This window comes from Crotalus tigris, unplaced genomic scaffold, assembly GCF_016545835.1.
Source record: "Crotalus tigris isolate CLP2741 ecotype Arizona unplaced genomic scaffold, ASM1654583v1 scf7180000018837.239925, whole genome shotgun sequence".
NCBI classification, from domain to species: domain Eukaryota; kingdom Metazoa; phylum Chordata; class Lepidosauria; order Squamata; family Viperidae; genus Crotalus; species Crotalus tigris.
In genome coordinates, this window is record NW_024097226.1 from 54,844 (window position 1) to 79,900 (window position 25,057).

General features: G+C 39.6%; 1 protein-coding gene across 1 annotated transcript in view; it reads right to left on the bottom strand.

Annotated features, from left to right (window-relative positions):
• Positions 1-4,417: 4,417 nt before the first annotated feature.
• The window catches only part of CUNH8orf48 (chromosome unknown C8orf48 homolog), a 66,678-nt gene continuing 46,038 nt past the window's right edge, over positions 4,418-25,057 (bottom strand). The window contains exon 5 of the mRNA XM_039356902.1: positions 4,418-4,637. Coding sequence (XP_039212836.1) covers positions 4,549-4,637 — 89 coding nt within the window. The 3' untranslated portion in view covers positions 4,418-4,548. The remainder of the gene's footprint in view (positions 4,638-25,057) is intronic.

Here is a 25,057-nt window from a genome sequence, read left to right on the forward strand (position 1 = left end):
TGAACTGTTGTAAGTCAAGGACTGCCTGAAGGCCATCCTGGAAAAAGAGTGGCACTATTCTGCATATTTCCAAGAATTTTTTTTTTGCCCTAGCCAAAACTCCCTTAGCCCTATGGCATTTTCACAGTGAAAAATGTAACAAGGTGACAGAGATTTTGCATGGAAATAACGTTCTCTCCTACACCCACTAAATTCAGTTACGGCTGTCCCTACAAGCTAGAGACAGCAAAAGGAGATACATCTCCCATCCTCCCTAATTGCTGATTCAATCGGTTAGTATAAAATAGTTGCATATGAGCAGGGATGGAATCTGTCAGTTGACCTGGATGGCTACAAATATTGCAAATTAGCAAATGTGTAAACCCCCCCCCCCCCAAAAAAAGCAGGAGGAGGATTAGAAACCAATTTTTTTTATGGTGGGCCGCGTTGGTGATCGATTGTAGGTGTCTCCTGAGACAACATTATTAGAGACATTCTTGTCTGTGTTGTTATAGACAACATTATTGTGCTTGAACTACGATCCAGAAGGACCGGTGGCCCTGGGAGAAGCTGTGGAATGGACTTCTGAGAATAACATGGAAGCTGAGATTGATAATTCTTCAGTACTAAGGATCAAAAGAGTTTGCATTTGCTTCTTTTGTTTTGCTTTTTGCCCTTGGACCCCACTCCAGTATGACCATTCAAAGTTACATTCAATGACACTGAAAAAAATAACATAACCGTTTTTCACACTCAAAACCGTTGCAGAACCCCCATGATCATGTGATCAAAATTCAGACGCTTGGCAACCGACTCATACTTATGACGGTTGCAGCGTCCCGGGGTCACGTGATCCCCTTTTGCAACTTTCTGGAAACCAAAGTCAATGGGGAAGCCAGATTAACTTAACAAGTGTGTTGCTAACTGAACTGCAGGGATTCACTTAACAGCTGTGGCAAGACAGGTCGTAAAATGAAACAAAACTCACTTAACAAATGTCTCACTTTGCAACAGAAATGTTGGGCTCAATTGTGGTCGCAAGTCGAGAACTATCTACAGTTGTTGCTTTTCTTGGCTCTGTTAATCTCCCCTCCCGATCTCTATCGTATTTTCAGGCGTATTTTCAGCTGGCAAGTTGGCCTTTTTGGTGCTAGCCTGACAAGAACTTGGACCATAAGCTTCAATCTCAAGCATATATCAAGGCTCCTGCTGAGAGAAAGTAGAAGCACCACTTCAGGAAAATTGGAAACCATCTACCCTTAAGCCAATGGTTCTCAGTCTGTACTCTACAGACCCCCCCGGGGGGGGCATGATGTCCTCACCAGGGGTCCATGAATATTTAGTGCAGTCTAGTCATTTAAATCTTAAGTCTTGGTCCGCGGCCATGGTCCATGGCCACAAAAAGTATTTAAAGGGGGTCCATGGTGCAGAAAAGTTGAGAACCACTGCCTTAAGCTATAGGCTGGAGATGGTAAGAAGTCTGGATCATGCAATGGTGTCTTTCAGGAACAACTAGTCAATCATTATCAAGCTGAATTTAGAGGGGCATTATATAATGCATGGGTTGTTGGGTTGTTGTTTCAAAGACATTTCCTTACTGAAGGAGCACAGGCAGGCAAAATTAGTGGGAGCAGGAGACTTCCGATTTCCTGCCGGCTTTCCCATTGATTTTCCTTGTGGGAATTGGGCAAGGAGCATCAGAAATCTTCCTTCCTTCCTTCCTTCCTTCCTTCCTTCCTTCCTTCCTTCCTTCCTTCCTTCCTTCCTTCCTTCCTTCCTTCCTTTCTTCATTGTTCCCCCTGTCTCTCCCTCCTTTCCTTCCCTTTCTTTCCCAGCAGGCAGATAAGTGGCTGTTGCTGGGTGGGGGAGAGAATGAGGGATTGTGAGACTGGCTGGGAAACTGCCATGGAACATAGACATTGAACACATGACCTTAGCAGCAACAGCCTGAAGTAGTCACAACTTCCCCAAATTTCATTCCCTCAGAAATCGTATGTCCTAGATTCTGGATGCATTCTGTAAATCAGCCCATTTGAGGTATACTGATTCAAAAATTGTTGCCCTATGATGCTCTTTCACCCAATTAAAGGCGACGATAATTAGTGTTTTAATAGTATATAGATGTAGATAGACCCACAGAATAGTAGGCTAGATGGGCAATTCTTAACCTGAATATATATTTAGACTACATTCTTAAACTGATTTAGAACGAGTTGGAGAAAATACATGATATTTTTTTCTGTGTAACATTGGCAAATAGAATGAATTGTTACTGTTCTCCACCTTAACTAGCTAGTGTTAGGAATTTATCTTCCCCCACTCCTGTCTTCTCTTTATTTTACTGCATATTTCCTAATTTTGCCATGTGAAACCCCCCCCCCAGATATATTTCTTTACCACTTTACACTGGTCTCCATGGTAATTCAGTCTGAATATTATGGGCTGAAAGAAGAGGTTGTAAGGTCTGCAGAAGCCACTGGATGCAGGTGATACGGAGTGGAGCGCTCACTGCTCAAAGCCACACAGGACGCACCATTTCACAAATTAACAATAAGGTGATGGGTCCAAATGCCAGAGAGCAGGAGACACAACATGAGTGAACTCTGAGCTGTGCCAGTTCTGGAATAAATCTCCATACAGATCATCTGTGAAATCACCGTGGAGCTGAAGCTTGATGAAATTGTCTGCTCACAGGCTCCTCACGAATGATGCTGCTAAATCACAGCTTTATAATAGCCCCCCTTGGGGACTCATTTCCTATCTTTAAATATGAACAAATTTGCATAACGGTGATGTGCTCCATGGGTGTGTGGCAGGTACCCCTCACACACACACACACACACACACAAACACACACACACACACACACAGAGAGAGAGAGAGAGAGAGAGAGAGAGAGAGAGAGAGAGAATGAGAGAAGGGGCTATTCACACAGAGAATTGGGAATATTGGGGTTCTGATTTAAGGAAGATTGTAAGAAGTCTTCCACCCACTAAGTTTTGCTTTGCAAAACCCTGTTAGAGTGATGGGTATGAGATTTGTACTAGATCCCTACTTTTCTTTGAAGATTTCCGATCTTTCCATCGCTGCATCTAATGCTGATGGTTGCTGGTTGAGAACACATATAGTGGCAAGGTAACCTTACTGTCAGAATCCAATTATATTTCACTTCTAGTTATCTACTCTGGGAAAAACCCATTTCTGCTCTCTCTGGATTCTGTCATACTATGAAGGGGAAGGGGGATGAGCAGGGAGGTTTAATGGCTCTCACTTCCTTCATTAAAACTTCAAAAGGACTGGATGTGGATTCTCACCAAGAGGACTGACCATAACAATATGGCCATCGCCTTTCATCTACTCTCTCTGAAGTCTCCCTTTTGCCGGCAGTAAGGAAAAAAGGGGGGGGGGAACAAGGATTGTCGCCCAGAAGAACTGTGGGGTGGGAGGCTACTTGGGAACGCTTAAAACATTGAAGGATGGGAGAGAATTTCTCAGATCCTGTCTAGCACGCCTGCCATCATTTTCTCTTAATAAAGATTCCTGTTGGAAGAGATATTCCGAGAGTTCTGTCTTCTTAAGATGTAAAGTGAGGTGGGTCCTTACACTTATTTTTGAAGAACTGAAGCCCAGGCTCTCTCGTGGTTTCAGGACCCTGGAGAGTTCTCTGGAGCCGTCCATGGAGATGCTCAGTCATCCAAGTCATAGTTATCTCAAAGGTGCTTTTTCAAAAGGCAGCGGGATTGCTATTTTTCTTTTTTCTTCCTCAAGGCAAAAAACAAAAACAAAAAACAACAGTCTAGTTGCCTTTTGAAAAAGCACCTTTGACTTCTCTGGAGCTGTTCTCACAAGCCAAGTTGGCTTTGAACGAGTCCTGGGGTTCCAGCATTCTCAGTGCTCAGCTGAGTCTCTCAAAAGCTGGCAGGGTCAGCTGATCCTTTAGCTCCACCTAGGGACTGCTGCAAAGTATAACCTTGAAGAGGTGTCCACAGGTGTGTTTGTGCAAGTGTGTGTGTGTTCAAGCCTTGGATGTCTGCAGGTTTCTGAGAAATCCCAGAAGCGATGGAAGAGTTACCATTTAAATCGGAAGTACTAGCTGACACCCTAGGATTAAACCACAGCCACAAAAAATGGAGGTGAGAGGATGAACGTTGAGTTGGAGAGACCCTGAGCTCAGTAAACTTTGAGGTATCTTCAGGTCCTTGTTTTAATTTGAAGATGTAGTGGAAGATTTCTGTCGGAGTAAGACATAAAACAGACCTACTATCTCCTATTGACCATTATCTTCCTCAAGGACTCTATCAATGGCCATAGAGAGAAGGTCTCTTTTTGTCCAAGGTAAGAATCCATCCTTTATTTTCAGAGAAGGTGTTAAACCCTGGAGAGCAATGAATTTTGAACTTATCTGAACACTTCCCCTTTTTTCCGCAATGTCCCACACCCATCCTCAAAAAAATCTGGGTTTCCAGAATACAGAGCAGAGGTGACAAACCTGGATTCTGAGGATGCCCAGCTAATTTTTGGCCTAAAACAGTGCTTACCATGTCACATTTTCAAAATCCCCAAGAACCTTTAGAGGGCAGCGAAGAGGCTCTTCACAGTCCTGAACCAAGAGCCATATCTGGACCACGGAAGAATCCAGAAGGCACCCTTGCAAAGTCCTAGAATAAAGGAAGTAGAGAAGAGCGAAAACAAATGAGTCTTTTGTTCAACGTAAATATTCATTTCCACTCAATTAATTTTACAATTAACCAGGCCATTTTATATGTATAAACATTCACTTGCAGTAAAATTGACACTACTGGAACCACTTTTGGGGTCCTTCTGGGGATTGCGTCCGAGGTTTTGCAGGCCACTCTCTGCAATAGAATTTACAGTTGACCTCAAGGCTCAAAGCATTGCAAATGATAGCACTAGAGTACAATTCAGGAGAAATATTCATGCATCTGTGAGGCATCAACACAATCTGTGCACTCAGTACAAACTGGAGAATTGTCCAGTAAGTAAGGTTGGCATGCTGTTATACCAGATTGATTTCAGTGTGGCACATAGGTTTATGAGCAATTTATAAGCTGAGCTTGAATGAGCATTGTCTGCCTCCTTCTTGGCCAATGAAGTGGCAGTTCTTATTTATATAATATTGGTAGGCTCAGCTTTTTCTCAAGGTTTAATATCCAGTTCTTATGAAAATAAATGTTGAAGAAAGCAAGTAACAATGGAAGGAAGGAAAGGGAGGGAGGGAGAGAGGGAGAGAGGAAAGAAGGGAGGAAGGGAGGGAAGAAGGGAGGAAGAAAGGAAGGAAGGGAGGGAGGAAGGAAGGAAGGGAGAGAGAAACTGTAACAAAAATGTAATTTTACGTAATGGGACCCAAATTAACTTATTTTTCAGAAAGTCTGCACCTGTGTTGCATCAGTGTATAGCAGAGGCATGTAATTCAGAAATAAAATGTTAACAATAATTTACACATGCAAAACTATGAAGAGAAAATTAATGCAGCAGAGGTTATAAATGTATAGCTTGATCTTCCCTTTGTCTAATAGAATATCTTACTCTTTATGATTACTCACCTTGTTTGCATTTGAATGTAGATTTATTCAATTTTGGATTGTTGATGCAACACACAGTTAAAAATCAATTATTGTTCAGCACATTCCTTCCTCCATAATTTTGAAATACAATTCAGTGATGTAAAAATTAAAACATGAAATATATGAGGAAAATGTCTACGTAAATATATACGTATAAACTCCCATTTTACAATCCTATAATCCCTTAATTCGGGGTAGAGTCAGAGTGACTGGATGGAGCTGAGCATTTACTGACCGGATGCCCTTCCTGACAACTATGTGGAGTTTGCAGCAGATATTTTTTTCTTTGCTCGTAGGAAAGAAACCTCTGCCGCTACCTGGAATCGAACTCTCAACCTTTCGAGGGGGAGGCAAGCACTTCACCTCTGGGCCACCATACCACTCATGTAAATATACACACATACATACATGCATGCATACATACATACATACATGCATACATACATATATATATTCATGAAATTAATGTACACTATAATTAATATATAAAAGTATAATATAAAATATATAATTAATATATAATTAGTATAAAAGTATATGTGTAACATATTATTGTTAACATTTTATTTCTGAATTATATGCCTCCGCTGTACACTGATGCAATACTGGTGCAGATTTTCTGAAAAAGAAGTTAATTTGGATCCCATTAAGTAAAATTACATTTTTTGTGGAAGAGAAGCATAGAAAAAGGTACAGAGGTTTTACTTCAAACTTTTTTTTTAAAAAAAGGAATTAACTGTTTTCAATTGCAACGTCAGATTTTCATCCCTTTTTCCAAACAATTTGGTCTTCCTCCTATTTTTAGGAAGCTCAATTATTCAGTTTTGTTCAATTTAATTCCTAATGGAGCAAAGTGGGTGTATTTCTTGCTCATTATTAATGCAGATTGATAAAATAGTGCTAAAAAAAGCCCCTCTCCAACTTGCAAAACACTTTTGATGTTACCAAATGCCTGACTACAATCAGAAATGACTGAAAGCCTCTTTTTCCCATGAGAAGAGACACAGATCACAGGAAATGTTCCAATATTTGAGGGGCTGCCCCAAAGAAGAGGGGGGTCAAGCTGTCCTCCAAAGCCCCCAAAGGCAGGACAAGAAGCAACGGATGGAAACTAATCAAAGAGAGAAGCAACCTGGAACTAAGGAGGAATTTCCTGACAGTGAGAACAATTAATCAGTGGAACGGCTTGTCTCCAGAAATTGTGGGTGCTCCAGCACTGGAGATTTTTAAGAAGAGACTGGACAGCCACCTGTCTGAAACAGTAGAGTCTCCTGCTGGAGCAGGGTGGGTTGGACTAGAAGACCTCCAACGTCCTTTCCAAGTCTACTATTCTATTATTTGGATGCCCCAGCAGAAAACTCTTGGTTCAGTTCTACCTCAAGGGTGTTTTGACAGTGTGTAATTGGCATGCATGTATAGGTTGTCCTTGACTTATGACCACGGTTGAGAGCAGAATTTCCAGGACTAAGCAAGGTGGTCGTTAAATGAGTCACACCTGATTTTATGACCTTTTTGGCCACAGTGATTAAGTCAACCGCTAGGCTGTTCAACCAAGTCACAAGGTTGCTAAGCGAATCCAGCTTCCTCCTGGCTTGTCAGAAGCTGGTAGGAAGGTTGCGATCACATGACCCCAGGATGCTGCAAGAGTTGTAAATACACACCGGTTACCGAGCGCCTAATTTTGATTGTGTGACCTCAGGAATGCTGTGACGGTCATAAGGGTGAGGACCGGTCACTTTTTTCAGTGCCATTGTAACTTTGAACGGTCACTAAACAAATGATTGTAAGTCAAGGTCTACCGGTATATTCAAATCAAATCAACCATTGCAGCATCCCCACGGTCACGTGATCAAAATTCAGACGCTTGGCAACTGACTCATACTGGTGACGGTTGCAGTGTCCCGGGGTCACATGATCCCTTTGTGCGATCCTCTGACAAACAAAGCCCAGGCGGAAGACAGATTCAGTTAACAATATTGCTTACCAACTGCAGTGATTCACTTAACAACTGTGTCAAGAAAGGTTGCAAGATGGGGCAAAGCTCACGTAACAATTGTCTCGCTTAGCAAAAGACATTTTTGGGTTCAATTGTGGTCGTATGTTGAGGACTACCTATATGATCCTTGAACCGAAAGTAGTGTAATCGCTAGAACAAGGATGACAAGATAATAATAATAATAAAGTTGGAAGGGACCTTGGAGGTCATCTAGTCCAACCCCCTCTTCAGGCAAGAAACCCTACACCATTTCGGACAAATGGCTGTCCAGTCTCTTCTTAAAAACTTCCAGCGTTGGAGCATTCACCGCTTCTGGAGGCAGGTTGTTCCACTGGTTAATTGTTCTGACTTTCAGGACGTTTCTCCTTAGTTCTAGGTTGCTTCTCTCCTTGATCAGTTTCCATCCGTTGCTTCTTGTCCTGCCTTCAGGCGCTTTGGGAAATAGCTTGACTCCCTCTTCTTTGGGGCAGAATCTTCCTCTCCCTTTACAGGCTGTGTGGCCTCAACAATCATCTGCAGATGGTTTTTAATCAGAAGTAGATGGCTATGAATGATGTTTATGTAATCACAGTTTCAATTATATCGAGATGGGACGAAGGAAAGAGAACGTGGGCCTTCATCTTTGCTTTGCTATTTGCCTACGATTAGATTTTACATCAGTTTCCCAACTACAGGTTGCCGAGGAATGAAGAAAAATGAATCAATTTCTGATTCAGCATTTATTAGCATTTAGATAATGCGGCCCATTCATCATAAGCACATAGGGTGCGTTACAAAAGTCCCTTTGTCTGGTTGTTCTCAGTTCTGGAACGTTGGTTTTCCTCTCTCTCTCTCTCTCTCTCTCTCTTTCCCTGATCTCAGGGGAAATAATTTTTAAACAAAAAACAGAAACCATTTACACAGAAGGAGCTGGTACAGAAAAGAGCTATTTTATTTCCTGATGGAAACAGAGATGAGAGGTAGGAAGGACCCATAAAAGAGAAACGTGGGGTGGTTAAGCAATGTTAACATGCAGAAATGTGTTCCAAATACATTAAATAGATGTATCAGTGGGAGACAGGAAAGTAGATGGAGGAATCTATGAAGCTCGGGGATAGAGTTTATGTTGCTTTAAAGCTGGGCTTTTCAACCAGTGGTACGGGTACCACCTGTGGTACGTTGGCACCTGGCAGGTGGTACGCGACCATCCTAGAAAAGTGGTAGCAGGGGAGGGGAATGAGCTGAACCGGTGGCAGCACCGCACAGGCCTGAGCGAGAGATGGCTGGAGCTGCAGTTAGTAACTTCGAACAGTCACTAAATGAACTGCTGTAAGTCGAGGACTACCTGTGTTAAATTTGTTTGCTGCCCATCTCACCACAGGGCACAAAAACCCATTGTGTTATCAGCTGTGCTGGCCTCCTCGGTCTCTCCTTCTGCAGTTGAATCTAGGAAGTTGATTGTGCTCCATCCTTGTCCATCCTTGGTCCTGAAAACCTGGAATTGGGTCACAGGGACTTTTTATTCTTCTCATTCCAGGTCAGCCTTCGGAAGGAGAATGGCTACTTGTGAGGCTGAGGCATCATTTCCAGCTAATGAGATTAGCATTGAGCATTAATAGCTGCAAGGAGCTGAAGATGACAAGTACTGTAGGTTAAGTAACATGATTGGTTTCAGCTCTTTCCAGTCACTCGTATTTGCCTCAACGAAGAAGTAACATATTGTCAAGAAAAGGCAGTTGATTTTTCTCTGTCAGGTAATCACTGTCTGAGGGCCAGTTTGGTGTAGTGGTTAAGGCATCAGGCTAGTGACCTTGGGCCAGTCACTCTCTCTCAGCTCTGAAAAGCAAGCAATAGCAAACTACCTATGAAAAAGCTTGTCAAGGAAACTGAGAGAGAGAGAGAGAGAGAGAGAGAGAGAGAGAGAGAGAGAGAGAGAGAGAGAGAGAGAGAGAGAGTGTTCTGCATTTTTAAAGCACTTCCAATTATTTTTGAGAATTATGGATTCTCTGCCTAGCCATAACTAAGTCAGTCTTCTTGCAATCAGACAGTCCCCCTTTCTAGCAGCCATTTTGTGAAACCATCTATATCAGTGATGGCGAACCTTTTAGAGACCAAGTGCCCAAACTGCAACCCAAAACCCACTTATGCATCCTCAAGTGCCGGGTGGGTGTGGCCCATTGGGTGGGTGTGGCCCATTGGGTGGGCGTGGCTGCGGTGGTAACGGCAGACTGGGTGGGACTAAAAAGTTCAATCAATCAATTCCAACTTTGCAAGATCTTTTTTTTTCCCCGCAAGAAGCTGAAATTGATTGATTGAACCTTTTTTTTTTTTATTTTGCACACGGCGGCGGAGGCCTAAAGCGAAAAGGTTTTATAAAACCCAGCTGAAGGCCTAGGACTGGGGCGATGGCGCACATGCCCACAGAAAGGGCTCTGAGTGCCGCCTCTGGCACCCATGCCATAGGTTCGCCACCACTGACCTATATGGCATTTCTTCAAAATGACTGTTCCAGAAAGCTTGGTGGAGAGTAGGATGGAGTGAGTCTTCTCTCTGCTGGAAGCATTTCTTTCCACTAGGATCAGAGTCTTACTCAGGGGAATTGAAAAATAAATTAAAAACGGCAGCCACAACCGTATGATCAATGCCCTGCTCCTTTTTACATAATTCATATATGGGACATGGGGGGAGAAAAAGCTGGGCTAGGATCGATCACTTGGTCTCGCAATTTTGAATTTCCTGACCAGCCTCCTCCCCCATGGGGGTCCCCGATCCTCATGATGGAAGGGACACCTCAGTCAGGACCTGAACAAAGAAGAGGTGGGGTGAAGATGGAGAAATGGCAATCCAGGTGTAAGCCAAACTTAAGCATTGCTGCACATTTCTGGAAATAGGTTTGAAATGAGAGGTCCTTGGTGTTCTCTGAACTTGGTGTTTTCTCACAGACGTTTCTTTACCCAACTAGGTAACATCTTCAGTGCTAGCAGGGAGTAGGGCTTGCACGGAGGAGGAGGAGGAGGAGGAGGAGGAGGAGGAGGAGGAGGAGGAGGAGGAGGAGGTGGTGGTGGTGGTGGTGGAGGAGGAGGAGGTGGAGGAGGAGGTGGTGGTGGAGGAGGAGGAGGTGGAGCAGGAAGAGGAGGAGGTGGTGGTGGTGGTGGAGGAGGAGGTGGTGGTGGTGGTGGAGGAGGAGGAGGAGGAGGAGGAGGAGGAGGAGGAGGAAAAAAAAAGAACTGTGTGGTTCTCAATGTTTTCTGAGCTTAGTTGTTTCTTTGCAGATGCTTCATTACTCAAATTAGGCAACATCATCACCACTAGAAGGGAGTGGGGTTTGCTCTCATTTCCTATTATAGTGGCTTACTCTGTCTATTTTGGTGGGGGTGGTCTTAGTGATTCTTTGGCCTGGCTGTTTACTGTTAGCTTGTTTGGCAGTTCTTTGATTGGGGGAATTGTTTACTTCTTGATTGTTGGTCTGATGTTAATCTTGCAGTTGATCTCTGCTCATCTGGATGTTGATTGCTGGTGGGGAGATATTTTGGTTTCTAGGTTCCCTTTTTGGCTTGTTGATTGTCTCTTTTGAAGGGTATGTAGATGTTGTTTTGTCTATGGGCCTGTGGATGGTCAAATGCTCAGAGTGCCAGGCTTTTCAACAGTATTCCAGCCCCAAAGTGCTAATCCAAAGATATAAGTAGAGCTTCCAAAACCGGGTCCAGCTCACCCGTTTTAGCATTTTCTATCATTCAGGGGCCAGCAGATGCTTTCAGAAGCTCACGAGAGAGTGATCAGCTGCTTATGAAGCAGTTGTATAATCAGGTCTTAAGATTTAATTGCTTTCTGAGTCACCCCGATTGCAAACATGCACAGTGATGTTTATGGTAGCAAAGTCCCATGTGTGGAACTCATTGTTGTAAGACTTTATATTTTAAATTAAATTTCCTTCCTACCTTTGACCCACCAACATGTTTTACTCATATACATGTAATATATAGAGAGGTGTGTGAGAGAGAAAGAAAGGGAGGGAGGGAGGGAGGGAGGGGGAGAGAGAGAGAGAGAGAGAGAGAGAGAGAGAGAGAGAGAGAGAGAGAGAGAGAGAGAGAGAGAGAGAGAGATTTTTTCAGCAAGCATTTCGTTCTGTTTTGTGACTCAATCTATTAAGGCTTAATTTTAGTCTTTTAAGATTTCCCCATGCAATCAGCTTGTCGCTCTTTTTTAAACTTGCCAGCCAGCTGTTGGAAAGAGAATGAAGCCTTTAAAAAAAAAAAAAAAAAATCCCCGATGCAATTTGATATTTCTTGCAAGATTTCATTCTGTCCTTGTTAACTTTAGAACAACTGGTTGTACTGTTATTTAACACAGAGGCAAATTACGAAGACAGGCAAAGCGTGACTGTTCAGTAAAGGAATCAGCTTCTCGTAGCCTTGCAAAAATCGGAAGAAACTTGCTTAGCGAGAAAGCAATATGTGTTTTTCCGATGCCAGCAGAATCATGTGGAATGTTTTATTAGCTTCTACTGTGACAGGTATAATTTCTCTTAAAAAGAAGTGAGGACTTGGTCTCTTGCATTGGCTCTCATGCTGCATTTTTCCCACCCTCTACGCTGGTGGCAAACATAGAAAACAGATGATAGACAAAGACCCTAGTGGTCCATCAAATCTATCCTTTGAGGGTTTTTCTTTTTCTTTTTAATTTTTTTGTTGGATGATGGACATATATTTAACCCAAGCATTTAGAAAGCCCTAGTGAGACCACACCCGGAACACTGCAGCCAGTTTTGGTCACCATACTACAAAAAAGATGTTGAGACCTTGGAAAAAGTTCAGAGAAGAGCAACTAAGATGATCCAAGACCTGAAGACTAAAACATACAAAGAATGGCTGCAGGATTTGGGTTTGGCTACTCTAAAGAAAAGAAGAAACAGGGGAGGATAACAGTATTCCAGTATTTGAAGGGCTGCCAAAAGAAGAGGGGGTCACGTTATTCACCAAAGCATCAGAGGGCAGGACAAGAAACAATGGTTGTAAACTGACCAAAGAGAGAAGCAACCTGGAATTAAGGAGAAGCTTCCTGACAGTGAGGACAATTAACCAATGAACAGCTTGCCTCCAGAAATCATGGATGCTCCATCACTGGAGATTTTTAGGAAGAAGCTAGACAGTCACTTGTCTGAGATGATATAGGTTCTCTTGCTCAAGCATGGGGCTGGACTAGAAGACCTCCAAGGTCCCTTCCAGATTCTATTCTATTCTATTCTATTCTATTCTATTCTATTCTATTCTATTCTATTCCATATTCTATTCCATATTCTATTCTATTCTCAGTTAAGGCTGATTGATCCACTTCTCCACTGGAAGCTGGTCCCAAGCTCCCATTATTCTTTCTTGTGAAGTAATCCTTTCTAACGTTACTTTTGAACTTCACTCCGGTCAGTTCCTTCCATCCTTCCGAGGTCAGTAAAATGAGGACCCAGATTGTTGGGGGCAAGATGCTGACTCTGTAAACAGCTCAGAGAGTGTGGTAAAGCACTGTGGACTGGTATATAACTCTAAGTGCTACTGCTATTCTCCCATATATATCCCAAGGGTTGACAGGGACTAAAAAGTCTAGAGTCATCGAGAGAGCTTCCAGGACTGTCAGCTTTCAGAAGCATTCCCAACAGGAAGCACCAACCATATAAGTATTAATACTACCTTCATTCAGAATCTTGCAAGTCTCAAACTATATCTCTCCCCCCTCCCCTTTACAGTTGAAGGCACTAGGGAGAGTCTATTCAGAGACATTTCCCACACTCCCATTCCTCCTATGGGCTCAGATGCCCATAGGGTTATTTCAGCAACCCAGATAGCTGATAATTGGAGCAACAGATAAACCCAACCCAACTGTTCAAGTTGACTTTCCGAATCAAGACATTCCTCCTGATGGACTTATGGGAGACAATTTGGATTAGAAATGTTAGATTTACACAAGCTCAAAATTTGAGGGAAAATTTTTATAAAATGTTTTACAGATGGCATTTAGATCCTAAAAAATTATCTTGTATGTATCCAAATTTACAACCCAAATGTTGGAGATGTGGTAATATGGATGCAACATATTTTCATGTTTGGTGGAATTGTAAAAAGGTAAAGGCTTTTTGGATTATGATTTGGTGGAACATTCAAAAGATTTTTAAAAGGAAGATAAAGTTCACCCCTCAATTATTCTTATTGGGTATCTTTGTGGATTTAAATGACAAAGAAACTACTTTAATGTTGAATTTATTAACTGCAGCAAGGTTATTAGTAGGCTCGTATTGGAAGAAGGACTCGTTGCCTACTTTAGAAGAATGGATATTTAAAGTTTCTAACTTTGCAGAAATGACAAAAAAATCTGCTTATTTGAAGGATCATATACAAGAAAGATATATTATTGTATGGAGAAGATGGATAGATTATATTCAGAAAAAATACGGGACTATAAAGTTTCATTTATTTTATAAGTAAATTTTATAGTAACTGTTGTAGAGATTTGTTTATATGACTTAATTTAAGGGGAGTTAAAGGTTAAGTATGATGTTTTTTCTCTCTTTTATTTTTTTTCTTTTTTCTTATTGTTAACTTTCTTAATAATAACCCTGTATTCTGCTCTGGGAAGCGAGGGGGGGAGGGTTGAGGATGGGTGGGTGGGTGAGTGGGTGGGTAATGATAATATAGACATGGTAAACGCTTGGGCATTTCCCCTATGCTGCTTTCATGTGTGTGAGAGGGATGAGAGGGGAGGAAGGAGCAGGGAGGAAGTAGGATGGTTAGAGGAGAAGGGGAGGGGAAGAGAGTAGGAGGGGAGGAGAGAAAGAGGAGGGAAGTGGGGAAGGATTAGAGAGGGTGGATGCAGCCTGGGGGGAATGGGCAGGCGGTACCAATGGTTAGGAATTTAATTGTATTTTGTATGAATAAATGGAAAATAAAAACTTTTTTAATAAAAAAAAAAGACATTCCTCCTGATCAGAAGTTTGACTGAATCAGCTTTGAGATGATTGGACCAATGTCAGGCTCCAATCAAGAGGGGATGGTTGGGCCCGTATGCCTGCACAGATACCTCTCGGGACTGTTTCCACATGACTGAGCGGAGAGCATTCTCACATTTCAGTTTCATTCTATCTGCCCTGCTGTGCTCAATTACTTTGGGCGGGAGACCAGGCAGCCTGATCAAAAGTGACACTTTGTCTAATGCAAGGTGACAAAAGCCCAGATTTCATGCCGAAAGATGTTCAGGCAAGCTGTGGCTAAGAGGAAGAGAAGACGTGTCCTGTCATTCTGCAGGCAGAAAAAAAAAATCTTCTGTAAAAGAACCAACCCCACTGAATTCACTTTTTGAATGCACTCAGGCAGTCCTTGACTTACCACCGTTCATTTAGTGACCATTCAAAGCGGCCCTGAAAACAGGGACTTAGGACCGTTTTTCACACTGACGGCCGTTGCAGCGTCCCCACGGTCACATGATCAACATTCAGACCCTTGGGCAGCTGACTCATATTTACGACGCTTGCGGCATCCCGGGGTCATGTGATCCCATTTGACGACCTTCTGACAAGCAAAGTCAATGGGGAAGCCAGAGTCACTTCACAACTGTGTCACCAACTTAATAACTGCAGTGATTCACTTAACAACTGTGGCAAGAAAGGTTGTAAAATGGGGCAAAACTCACGAAACAAATGTCTCACTTAGTAATAATTGGGCTCAATTGTGGTCGTAAGTCGAGGACTACCTGCACTTTGAAGCTGTTCTACTGGTTATATATTCTCATTGTCAGGAAATTTCTCCTTAATTCTAGGGTTGCCTCTCTCCTTGATTAGTTTCCATCCATTGTTTCTTGTCTGACCTTCTGGTGCTTTGGAGAATAGCTTGACCCCCCTCTTCTTTGTGGCAGCCCCTCAAATGTTGGAACACTGCAATCACAACACCCTTAGTCCTTCTTTTCACTAGACATATTCAGTTCAGATGGCACAGACTTTATTGTTCTCAAAATGTCCATGCTTTGTTTTAGAAGTTGCACTTTCCTTCATCAATCATAAGATTGAAAAACAACATAGAGGTGGAGGTGGAGATGAATAGATAGAGAGAAAGAAGTATTGATAAATCCAGGAGATAAATTCTCATGTCATCTCAAGCACTTTGATCCATGGGAGCTCTTTCAGTTATGCTGTGGAATTGATATGGCCACCTGAGTCCTGACTCAAACATTGTGACACTGAGTAGTTTACAATGGGCTGCATGTTGTCCTTATTCAGCATTTCAGTTTGTCTAGGTAGGAACATGAGTGTCACTGGAAGATAGTGAAATTCGCCACTCCTGTCCAGGGGTGTTCACAGGATTTCATCTGACTCTGCCAACCATCAGGAGTTTTTCTGACCAGCTCAAGGTTGACTCAGCCTTCTATCCTCCCGAGATCAGTAAAACAAGGACCCAGATTGTTGGGGGGACAATACGACCGGTTGGGTAGTCCTCAACTTACGACCGGTTGGGGGTCGCGGCATTAAAAAGGTTGAGAACCACTGGTCTAAATGCTATTGCCATTGGGCATATCCTGCAACACACCTGGACACTACCTTCCACTGCTTTCCCAAGCTAGATACTTATTTCTCTGCCTGTGCTGCACATCCACAGGAGCCCATCTCCTCCAGCAAAGCAATGTGATTGCTCAGCTCCATGGGGTAGAAGTGCTAGATAGGTGTGGAATTTATTTCACAAGGAGAAAAAAAACACACATGTTGAATATAAAGTGTTACAAGATGCAAAGGAAATAGGAGGATTGGTTTTACCAGATTTGAAATTGCATTTCACTGCTTGATGTTTGGTCTGGATGAGAATGGGTGTTGCTGAGAAACAAAAGACTTTTACAGTTAGAAGATCACAATCTGAGGTTTGGATGACATGGATATTTATAGTACGATGAAGATAAAGTTAATGTGAACTTTAAAAATCATTTTATTAGACATGCTTTATTGATAACATGGAACAGATACAAATCCAGGATGTGCTCAAAAATAGCATATCATAGAACAGGGGTTCTCAACCTTGGCAACTTTAAGACTTGTGGACTTCAATTCCCAGAATTCCTCAGCCAGCAAAGCTGGCTGAGGAATTCTGGGAGTTGAAGTCCACAAGTCTTAAAGTTGCCAAGGTTGAGAACCCCTGTCATAGAAGAAGTCTAGCAGACAAATATAAATGATTGAGGTAACAGGACTTATTGGAAAACTATCAAGGGGAATTTAACCAAGAGAGCAATTAATAGCAGAAAAGTATATATAGTTGTCTACGGTTTCCTCATTTACAGTTATCTGAAAGATTTAAAGTGGATAAAAAGACTATGGAGCAAAGTAACAATTGTGTACTGCTGATGAACATGTAATTTCCACAGTGTATAATTTTTGTTGAAATTTGAAACGGAAAAGAGTTAAAGAAGGTATGATACAGTGGGCTAAGAATTTTGGTTCTAATATACAGATGGATCAGTGGGGAAATGTGTCGTTAAAAGAGTTGAAATGTACATGGTAGGATGATCTGAAAGATAATTTTTTTAATAACATGATGCATCAGTATTACATGAAACCAGAGAAATCATCTAGATTATATAAAGATGCTTCAAATCTATGTTGGAAATGGGAACAACATGAAGGGACATTGTATTTGGTGGGCATGCAAAAAAGCTAAAAGAAATTGGATTCAAACACATACAGTTTGATACAGAGGATTTTAAAGATAAATATTCATCTGAAGCCAGAACTTTTCCGTTTAGGTCGAATGGATAAATAGACAAAAGTCATCAAAAAGTATTTCGGTGTATGATTACTGGGGTGAGATTATGGCATTCAGAGGTAGAAAGACTCAACGCTACCCACTACGGAGGAATTGTTTGTGAAGTTGACAGGTTTTGTTGAAATAGATAAAGTGATTGATTATACATTATCTACATTTATTGATAACAGGAAGCCTCCTACAAGCCTTATGTGTAAAAATAAAAAATATGAACTTGTGATTTATGGCTTCTATGAGTAGACAAGATCGATTAAAGAAAGAAGACTACTACGATGTAACTTTGGAGAGAGAGGTGAAAACATATTTGTACTTATAACTGCTGTGAAGAATACCAGAAACCACTTCTTTTATATCAGAAATTATTCTTGGAAAATGTCCACAACCTTAGTCTTCAAAACTGAACAAAAGGCTCAGGTTGAGTTCCATGAATCACAGGGTTTTTTTCAAACCAGGCCTTTAAATCACTTGGCTTCAAGTCACTTATGATGCTAAATATCAGAAGAAAGAAGGAGGGGAAAACCGGAAGAACCAGTTCGATGTAGTGGTTAAGCTGCTAGTCTAGAAACCACGGACTGTTTGAGTTCTAGTCCCATCTTGTAAGCTGTCTGGCTGACTTTGGGCCAATCACCAGGAGGCAGTGAGTTCTAATCCTGCCTTAGGCATGAAATCCAGCTGGTTGATTCTGGGTCAATCACCAGGAGATGGTGAGTTCTAGTTCCACTTTAGGCATGGCAGCCGGCAGGGTGACCCTGGGCCAGTCAGTCTTTCAGCCCAACCCACCTCACAGGTTGTTATTGTGAAGAAAATAGGAGGAGGAAGAAGTACTGTACTAAGTATGTTTGCCACCTTGTGTGTGTGTGTGTGTGTGTGTGTGTACATATACAGATAGATAGATAGATAGATAGATAGATAGATAGATAGATAGATAGATAGATAGATAGATAGATAGATAGATTAGATAGATAGATAGATAGATAGATAGATAGATAGATAGATAGATAGATAGATATAGATAGATAGATAGATAGATAGATAGATAGATAGATAGATAGATAGATAGATATATAGATAGATAGATAGATAGATAGATAGATAGATAGATAGATAGATAGATAGATAGATAGATAGATAGACAGATAGATAGATAGATAGATAGATAGATAGATAGATAGATAGATAGATAGATAGATAGATAGATAGATAGACAGACAGACAACAGATAGATATAGACAGATACAGAGATAGATAGATAGATAGATAGATAGATAGATAGATAGATAGACAGACAACAGATAGATAGATAGATAGATAGATAGATAGATAGATAGATAGATAGACAGACAGACAACAGATAGATATAGACAGATACAGAGATAGATAGATAGATAGATAGATAGATAGATAGATAGATAGATAGATAGATAGATAGACAACAGATAGATATAGACAGATACAGAGATAGATAGATAGATAGATAGATAGATAGATAGATAGATAGATAGATAGATAGATAGATAGATAGATAGACAGACAGACAGACAACAGATAGATATAGACAGATACAGAGACAGATAGATAGATAGATAGATAGATAGATAGATAGATAGATAGATAGATAGATAGATAGATAGATAGATAGATAGATAGATAGATAGATAGACAACAGATAGATATAGACAGATACAGAGATAGATAGATAGATAGATAGATAGATAGATAGATAGATAGATAGATAGATAGATAGATAGATAGATAGACAGACAGACAACAGATAGATATAGACAGATACAGAGAGATAGATAGATAGATAGATAGATAGATAGATAGATAGATAGACAGACAGACAGACAGACAACAGATAGATATAGACAGATACAGAGATAGATAGATAGATAGATAGATAGATAGATAGATAGATAGATAGATAGATAGATAGATAGATAGACAACAGATAGATGTAGACAGATACAGAGATAGATAGATAGATAGATAGATAGATAGATAGATAGATAGATAGATAGATAGACAGAAAGACAGACAGACAACAGATAGATATAGACAGATACAGAGATAGATAGATAGATAGATAGATAGATAGATAGATAGATAGATAGATAGACAGACAGACAGACAACAGATAGATATAGACAGATACAGAAATAGATAGATAGACAGACAACAGATAGATATAGACAGATACAGAGATAGATAGATAGATAGATAGACAGACAGACAGACAACAGATAGATATAGACAGATACAGAGATACAGAGATGGATAGATAGATAGATAGATAGATAGATAGATAGATAGATAGATAGATAGATAGATAGATAGATATAGATAGAGAAATATAGATAGATAGACATAGATAGATAGAGATAGATAGATAGATAGATAGATAGATAGATAGATAGATAGATAGATAGATAGATAGATTGATAGATAGATAGATTTGCTGCTCGAAGCACGAAGCTGAAAACACCAGCCTGAAGATGACGAATGGGACTTCGTCGAAACGTCGCCAAGACACTTCCAATTTTACGCGGGAGAAAACCCGAACAACCAAAGACCAAAAATTATTTGTGGGAGAAAACCCGAATAACTAAAGACTTACATACAAACACCCGCGAAAACCTCAAAACACACACACATATATATGTCCTTAATGGTTATAAAAATACGAATCCCGGGCATATTTGTTCAATGATGCAATATTCGATCTCCGGGAAGAGTATACTCTTAAATGTTAAATGTTAAATGTTAAAACAACATTTAAAACTTTTTTTCTTTTTTTTTTTTCCTGATCTTCTGTTAATTTAAGAAAGTTAACTTTGCCTAAATAATTATTTATATCTGTAGTTTGAATATTAGTACCCTTATATAATTTTTGGTAGTATTCTAGAAAAGATTTCTTAATCAATTCTTTCTGATAAACCAATTTACCATTATAATTTATTTTATCTATATTCCTCTGTTTCTGTTTTTTTCTTAACTGATAAGCCAACCATCTCCCTGGTTTATTAGCATTACAAAATGTATTTTGTTTCATAAATAGCAAATTAGTTGCAGCTTGATCAGCCATCAACATGTTAAATTGTGTTTTTAACAGTTTTAAAGCTCCTTTGACCTTTTCATCTAAGGGATTTGAAATTAAAAGTTTCTCTTTTAATTTAATCTCCTCTTCCAAGTCTTTCCGTTTCTGAGTCTGTTTCTGTCTATGCAAATTATTCATTTTTATCAAAATACCACGCATGAAAGCTTTGCTTGCATCCCACACCATTGACATTGATGTTCCCTTGTTCATATTTAAAGTAAAATATTCCTTTAAACATTCCTTTAATTTATGAACATTTTTTTCTTGTTTAAATAAATTCTCATTCACCCTCCAGGATCTCCTGTCTTCCTTCTCTGCAAACAGTTCCATCCAAACTGGACTATGATCGGACAATGTCCTAGGAAAAATTTTTACATTCTTCACCCTGTTGTATAAGTCTGTTGTGATCAAAAAGAAATCAATTCTTGAGAGAGATTGGTGTCTATCTGAGAAAAAAGTAAAATCCCTTTCTTCTTGATTACGTTCACGCCAATAGTCTCTCAATTCCCAATCTTCTTTCATATCAAAGAAGGCTTTAGGTAGTTTAGCCTGTTTAAAAAAGGTAGAAGAGCCTTTTTTGTCCATTTGTATATCTAAGACACCATTCCAGTCTCCCATTAAAATCACAGATCTATAGTCCAACAAAGTTATTTTCTGATGTAGCAACCTATAAAATTGCTCCTGTTGCTGGTTTGGTGCATACAACCCCACAATAAGAATTTTCTTGCCATATAAACCAAGTTCAAGCATAACATATCTTCCATAAGGATCTGATTCTAACAGGGTAGCAGATAAATTCTGTTTAACATAGATTACCACACCCCCTTTTTTCCCAGGGGCAGGAGATACAAAATGAGATCCCAAGCGAGGATTATTTAAATATTTTTGGTCTTTAGCTGTAATATGAGTTTCTTGCAAGCAAATAATATCATTGTTATGTTGTTTCAAATAGTGGTAAATTTTTTTTCTCTTTTGAGGAATATTTAATCCATTAACATTCCAGGACAGGAGCTTTGCCATCTCCTTTGGCCTTCAGCCTGGAGAAGATCCGCTCAAATTCTGCTGCTGATGAATATGTTGCAGAGCTTTTGGGTCTTGCTCCTCCCACCGGCACTGAAGCAATTTGCTGAGTAGATTCTTCAATTTCTTTTTCTTTTTCTTTTTTCTGTTGTTCTTTTTCTTTACGTTTATGTGCTGCACGGGTCATTCTCTGTTCTTTAACCTCTGGTTGAGACATCCATACCACCTGTCCAGCAGTCATCATCCCTGTACCTTCAGATTTCTGTTCCATCTCTTTATCACTCAAGACTTTATGCATCATGGGCAAAGGAGAGCCTGCTCCCAGGACCGTTTTATAAAATTCCTTAGCTTTAGCAACTGTATTAAGTCTATAACGTGTCCCCGCATGGCTCAAAACAATGCCCATCGGAATCTCCCATCTAAATGGCATTTGTCTTGCTTTAAGTTCATTTACTAAAAAAGCAAAATCTTTTCTGCTTCTTAAAATTTTAGGTGGAATTTCCTTTAAAATAATAATATCTTGGGCAGCAATCTGAAATCTTTTATTATAAAAAGTTTGCAGAATCTGATTTCGCAAAGACTTCTTAGCAAAATATATCACCACATCTCTAGGCAAATTCCTCTGTTTTGCAATCCAAGAATTAACTCTATAAATTCTTTCCACATCCCCACGTAACTCTTCTTTATCAATATTCAAAATAACAGCCAAGTCATTAATCACCATTTCCATCAAATCTTGAGTTTTATCTTCTTTCAGACCCCTTATTCTCAAAGCATATTCCATCTGTCTATACTGGAACATAAGAATATCATCTTGTGAAGTCTCCACTTTTTTCTCCATATCTTGAAATTTATAATCCAAAAGTTCAACTGTTTCTTCAATTTCCTCTACTCTGGAGTCCAGCTTCACAACCACTGAGGCCATTCCAGATAGAGCTAAAAGTATATCATCCCTCAAAATAGCATTATTCTGTTCTAAAAGCTCCTTCATCTCTTTCTTCATTTCCTCCTTAGTTTCAGATTTATTCTGATCCAAAAGTTGTTTCATTTCCTCCCTAAACTGTGAGACAGCACTTACCATTATTTCTTTAATGTCTTGTGCTGATGTGCCAGATGGGGGAGGTGAAGGTGGAGTAGATTTAGGTTGCTGCACTGAGGGTATTATTTTAAGTTGTTGTTGCACAGTAGAAGTAGCAGGAGAAGAAGTTACTTTAGAAGCTGCAGTAACTGGTTGTCGTTTTGAAGCCATTTTAATTTATCTTCCTTTCTTCTTAAAAATACCAATAAAAATAAGTAATCCAAAAAAAAATTAAAAATAAGATAAAATAGAATAAAATAAGATCAATCTAAAGCTCCCCAAGAGTAAAAAAGTAAAAAAGTAAAAAAAAACAGTATTAAACAACAATTCAGCCGATCCGTCTTTTAAAGGAAAAAACTTTCAAAACGCCATTTTACTTTCACTCTCACTTTTCCGCCCGGAAAAAAAGAGAAAGCTCAAAAAAATAAAGAAAAATCAGCACATACTAAATAAACTAAATAAACTAGAAAAAGATAAAATAAAACTAAACTATAAATAAAATCCTTTAAACAGTTCTGTCCGGTTTAAGATTACTCACGGTTACTTTAAATACGGAGATGGTAGCGGCGTCTCGCTTTGTTTCCGAAGAAACAAAGACAGCTGAGAGGCGGAGAAGGCAATGAACTCCGAGGGAACCCTCTTTCTACCCCCCTAAAAATAAAAATCCAGGGAGAGTTAAGAGGTTCTACCTCTATTCATGCGATCTCTACCCCTTCCCTTCGCCCGGGAAGGGGATTGCGAGCCGCGGACCAGCTGGTAAACGCTGTGCTCCGCGGATCTGACACCTTCTCAGGAGGACGGCTACAAAGTAGCCGCCATCTCCACCGCTTTAACCACCGGAAGGAAAAAAAGATTAACGGTTTAATTACTAAGGAAGAAATTGTTACAGCTATTAAACAATTGAAATTGGGCAAAGCGCCGGGTACGGATGGGTTGACTTCTATTTATTATAAAACTTTAGTAGAAGAGATGATTCAACCGTTGTGTGAACTGTTTAATAATTTATTACAGGGGTTAGAGATCCCTCCATCTTGGCGTAATGCATTTATATCACTGATTCCAAAAGACAATCAAGATATTACTTTGCCTAAAAATTATAGGCCTATATCTCTTTTAAATGTGGATTATAAAATTTTTGCAAAAATTTTAGCTAACAGGCTTATGGGGATCTTGCAGCAGTTTATACATAGGGATCAATCGGGTTTTATAACTGGAAGGTATATGAAGAATAACGTTAGACAAATTATTAATTTATTAGAGTATTTAGAAAAGAATAACCAAGTCTCTGCAGGCCTGATATTTTTGGATGCTGAAAAAGCCTTTGACCAAGTGAATTGGCAGTTTATGCTGTGTTTAATCAAGGAGATGAATTTTGGACAAAATATATTACAAGTATTATCCAATATATATCAAAAACAGACTGCTCAAATTATTGTAAATGGGGGTTTGTCAGAGGCTTTTGTAATAGAAAAAGGAACAAGACAGGGATGCCCGTTATCTCCGTTATTGTTTGTTTTAACACTGGAAATTTTGTTGATTAAAATTCGGGAGTCTCAAGAAATAAAAGGAATAGAAATTAATAAAAAAGAATATAAATTAAGAGCCTTTGCAGATGACTTGGTTGTTACTTTGTCTCAACCTGTTTCTTCGGTGGTGAAATTATTACAATTGATTCAACAATATGGACGTGTTTCTGGCTTTAAAATTAATAATAATAAGACCAAAATATTAGCTAAAAACATGACTAATGGTGATAAACAGGCTCTAGTTAACTTAACAGACTTTGAAATTGTTGATAAGGTAAAATATTTGGGGGTTACATTATCTGCTTCTAATGTAAAATTGTATAAAAATAATTATGAAAAGCTGTGGATGGAGGTACAGAAGGATTTAAAAAACTGGAATAATTTACAGTTATCCCTTATGGGCAGAATTGCAGTTATTAAAATGAATGTCCTGCCAAAGTTTATTTTTTTGTTTCAAATGTTACCTATTTTAAAGAATGAACGTAATTTAGATGAATGGCAAAAAGGTATTAATAAATTTGTTTGGGCAGGGAAAAAACCAAGGGTGAAACTTAAAATAATGCAAGATTTTCGTGAGAGAGGTGGACTCAAGGTACCAAATATGAAATTGTATTATGATGCTGTAGTATTGACATTGATTAGCGACTGGGTGAATTTAACAAATACAGAAATACTTCATTTGGAAGGCTGGGACCTACTTTTTTGGATGGCATGCCTATTTAATATTTAATAAAAAAGTGGATTGGGTTTTTAAGTCTCATATTATAAGAAACTCTTTGCTAAGAGTGTGGAGAAAGTATTATAAAAGTGACTTCAAAATACCATTATGGGCTATACCTCGGCATGCCATAGAAGGTATAAGGAAAGGGGTAAATATGGACAAGGTCTCTTATGTACAGTTACTAAGATGGGATGGCCAAGACTGGCAGTTAAAATCTTTGGAAGAATTAACACATGAAAATTTAACTTATTCATGGTTCCAATATAGACAAATAGTGGATAGATGGAAGAT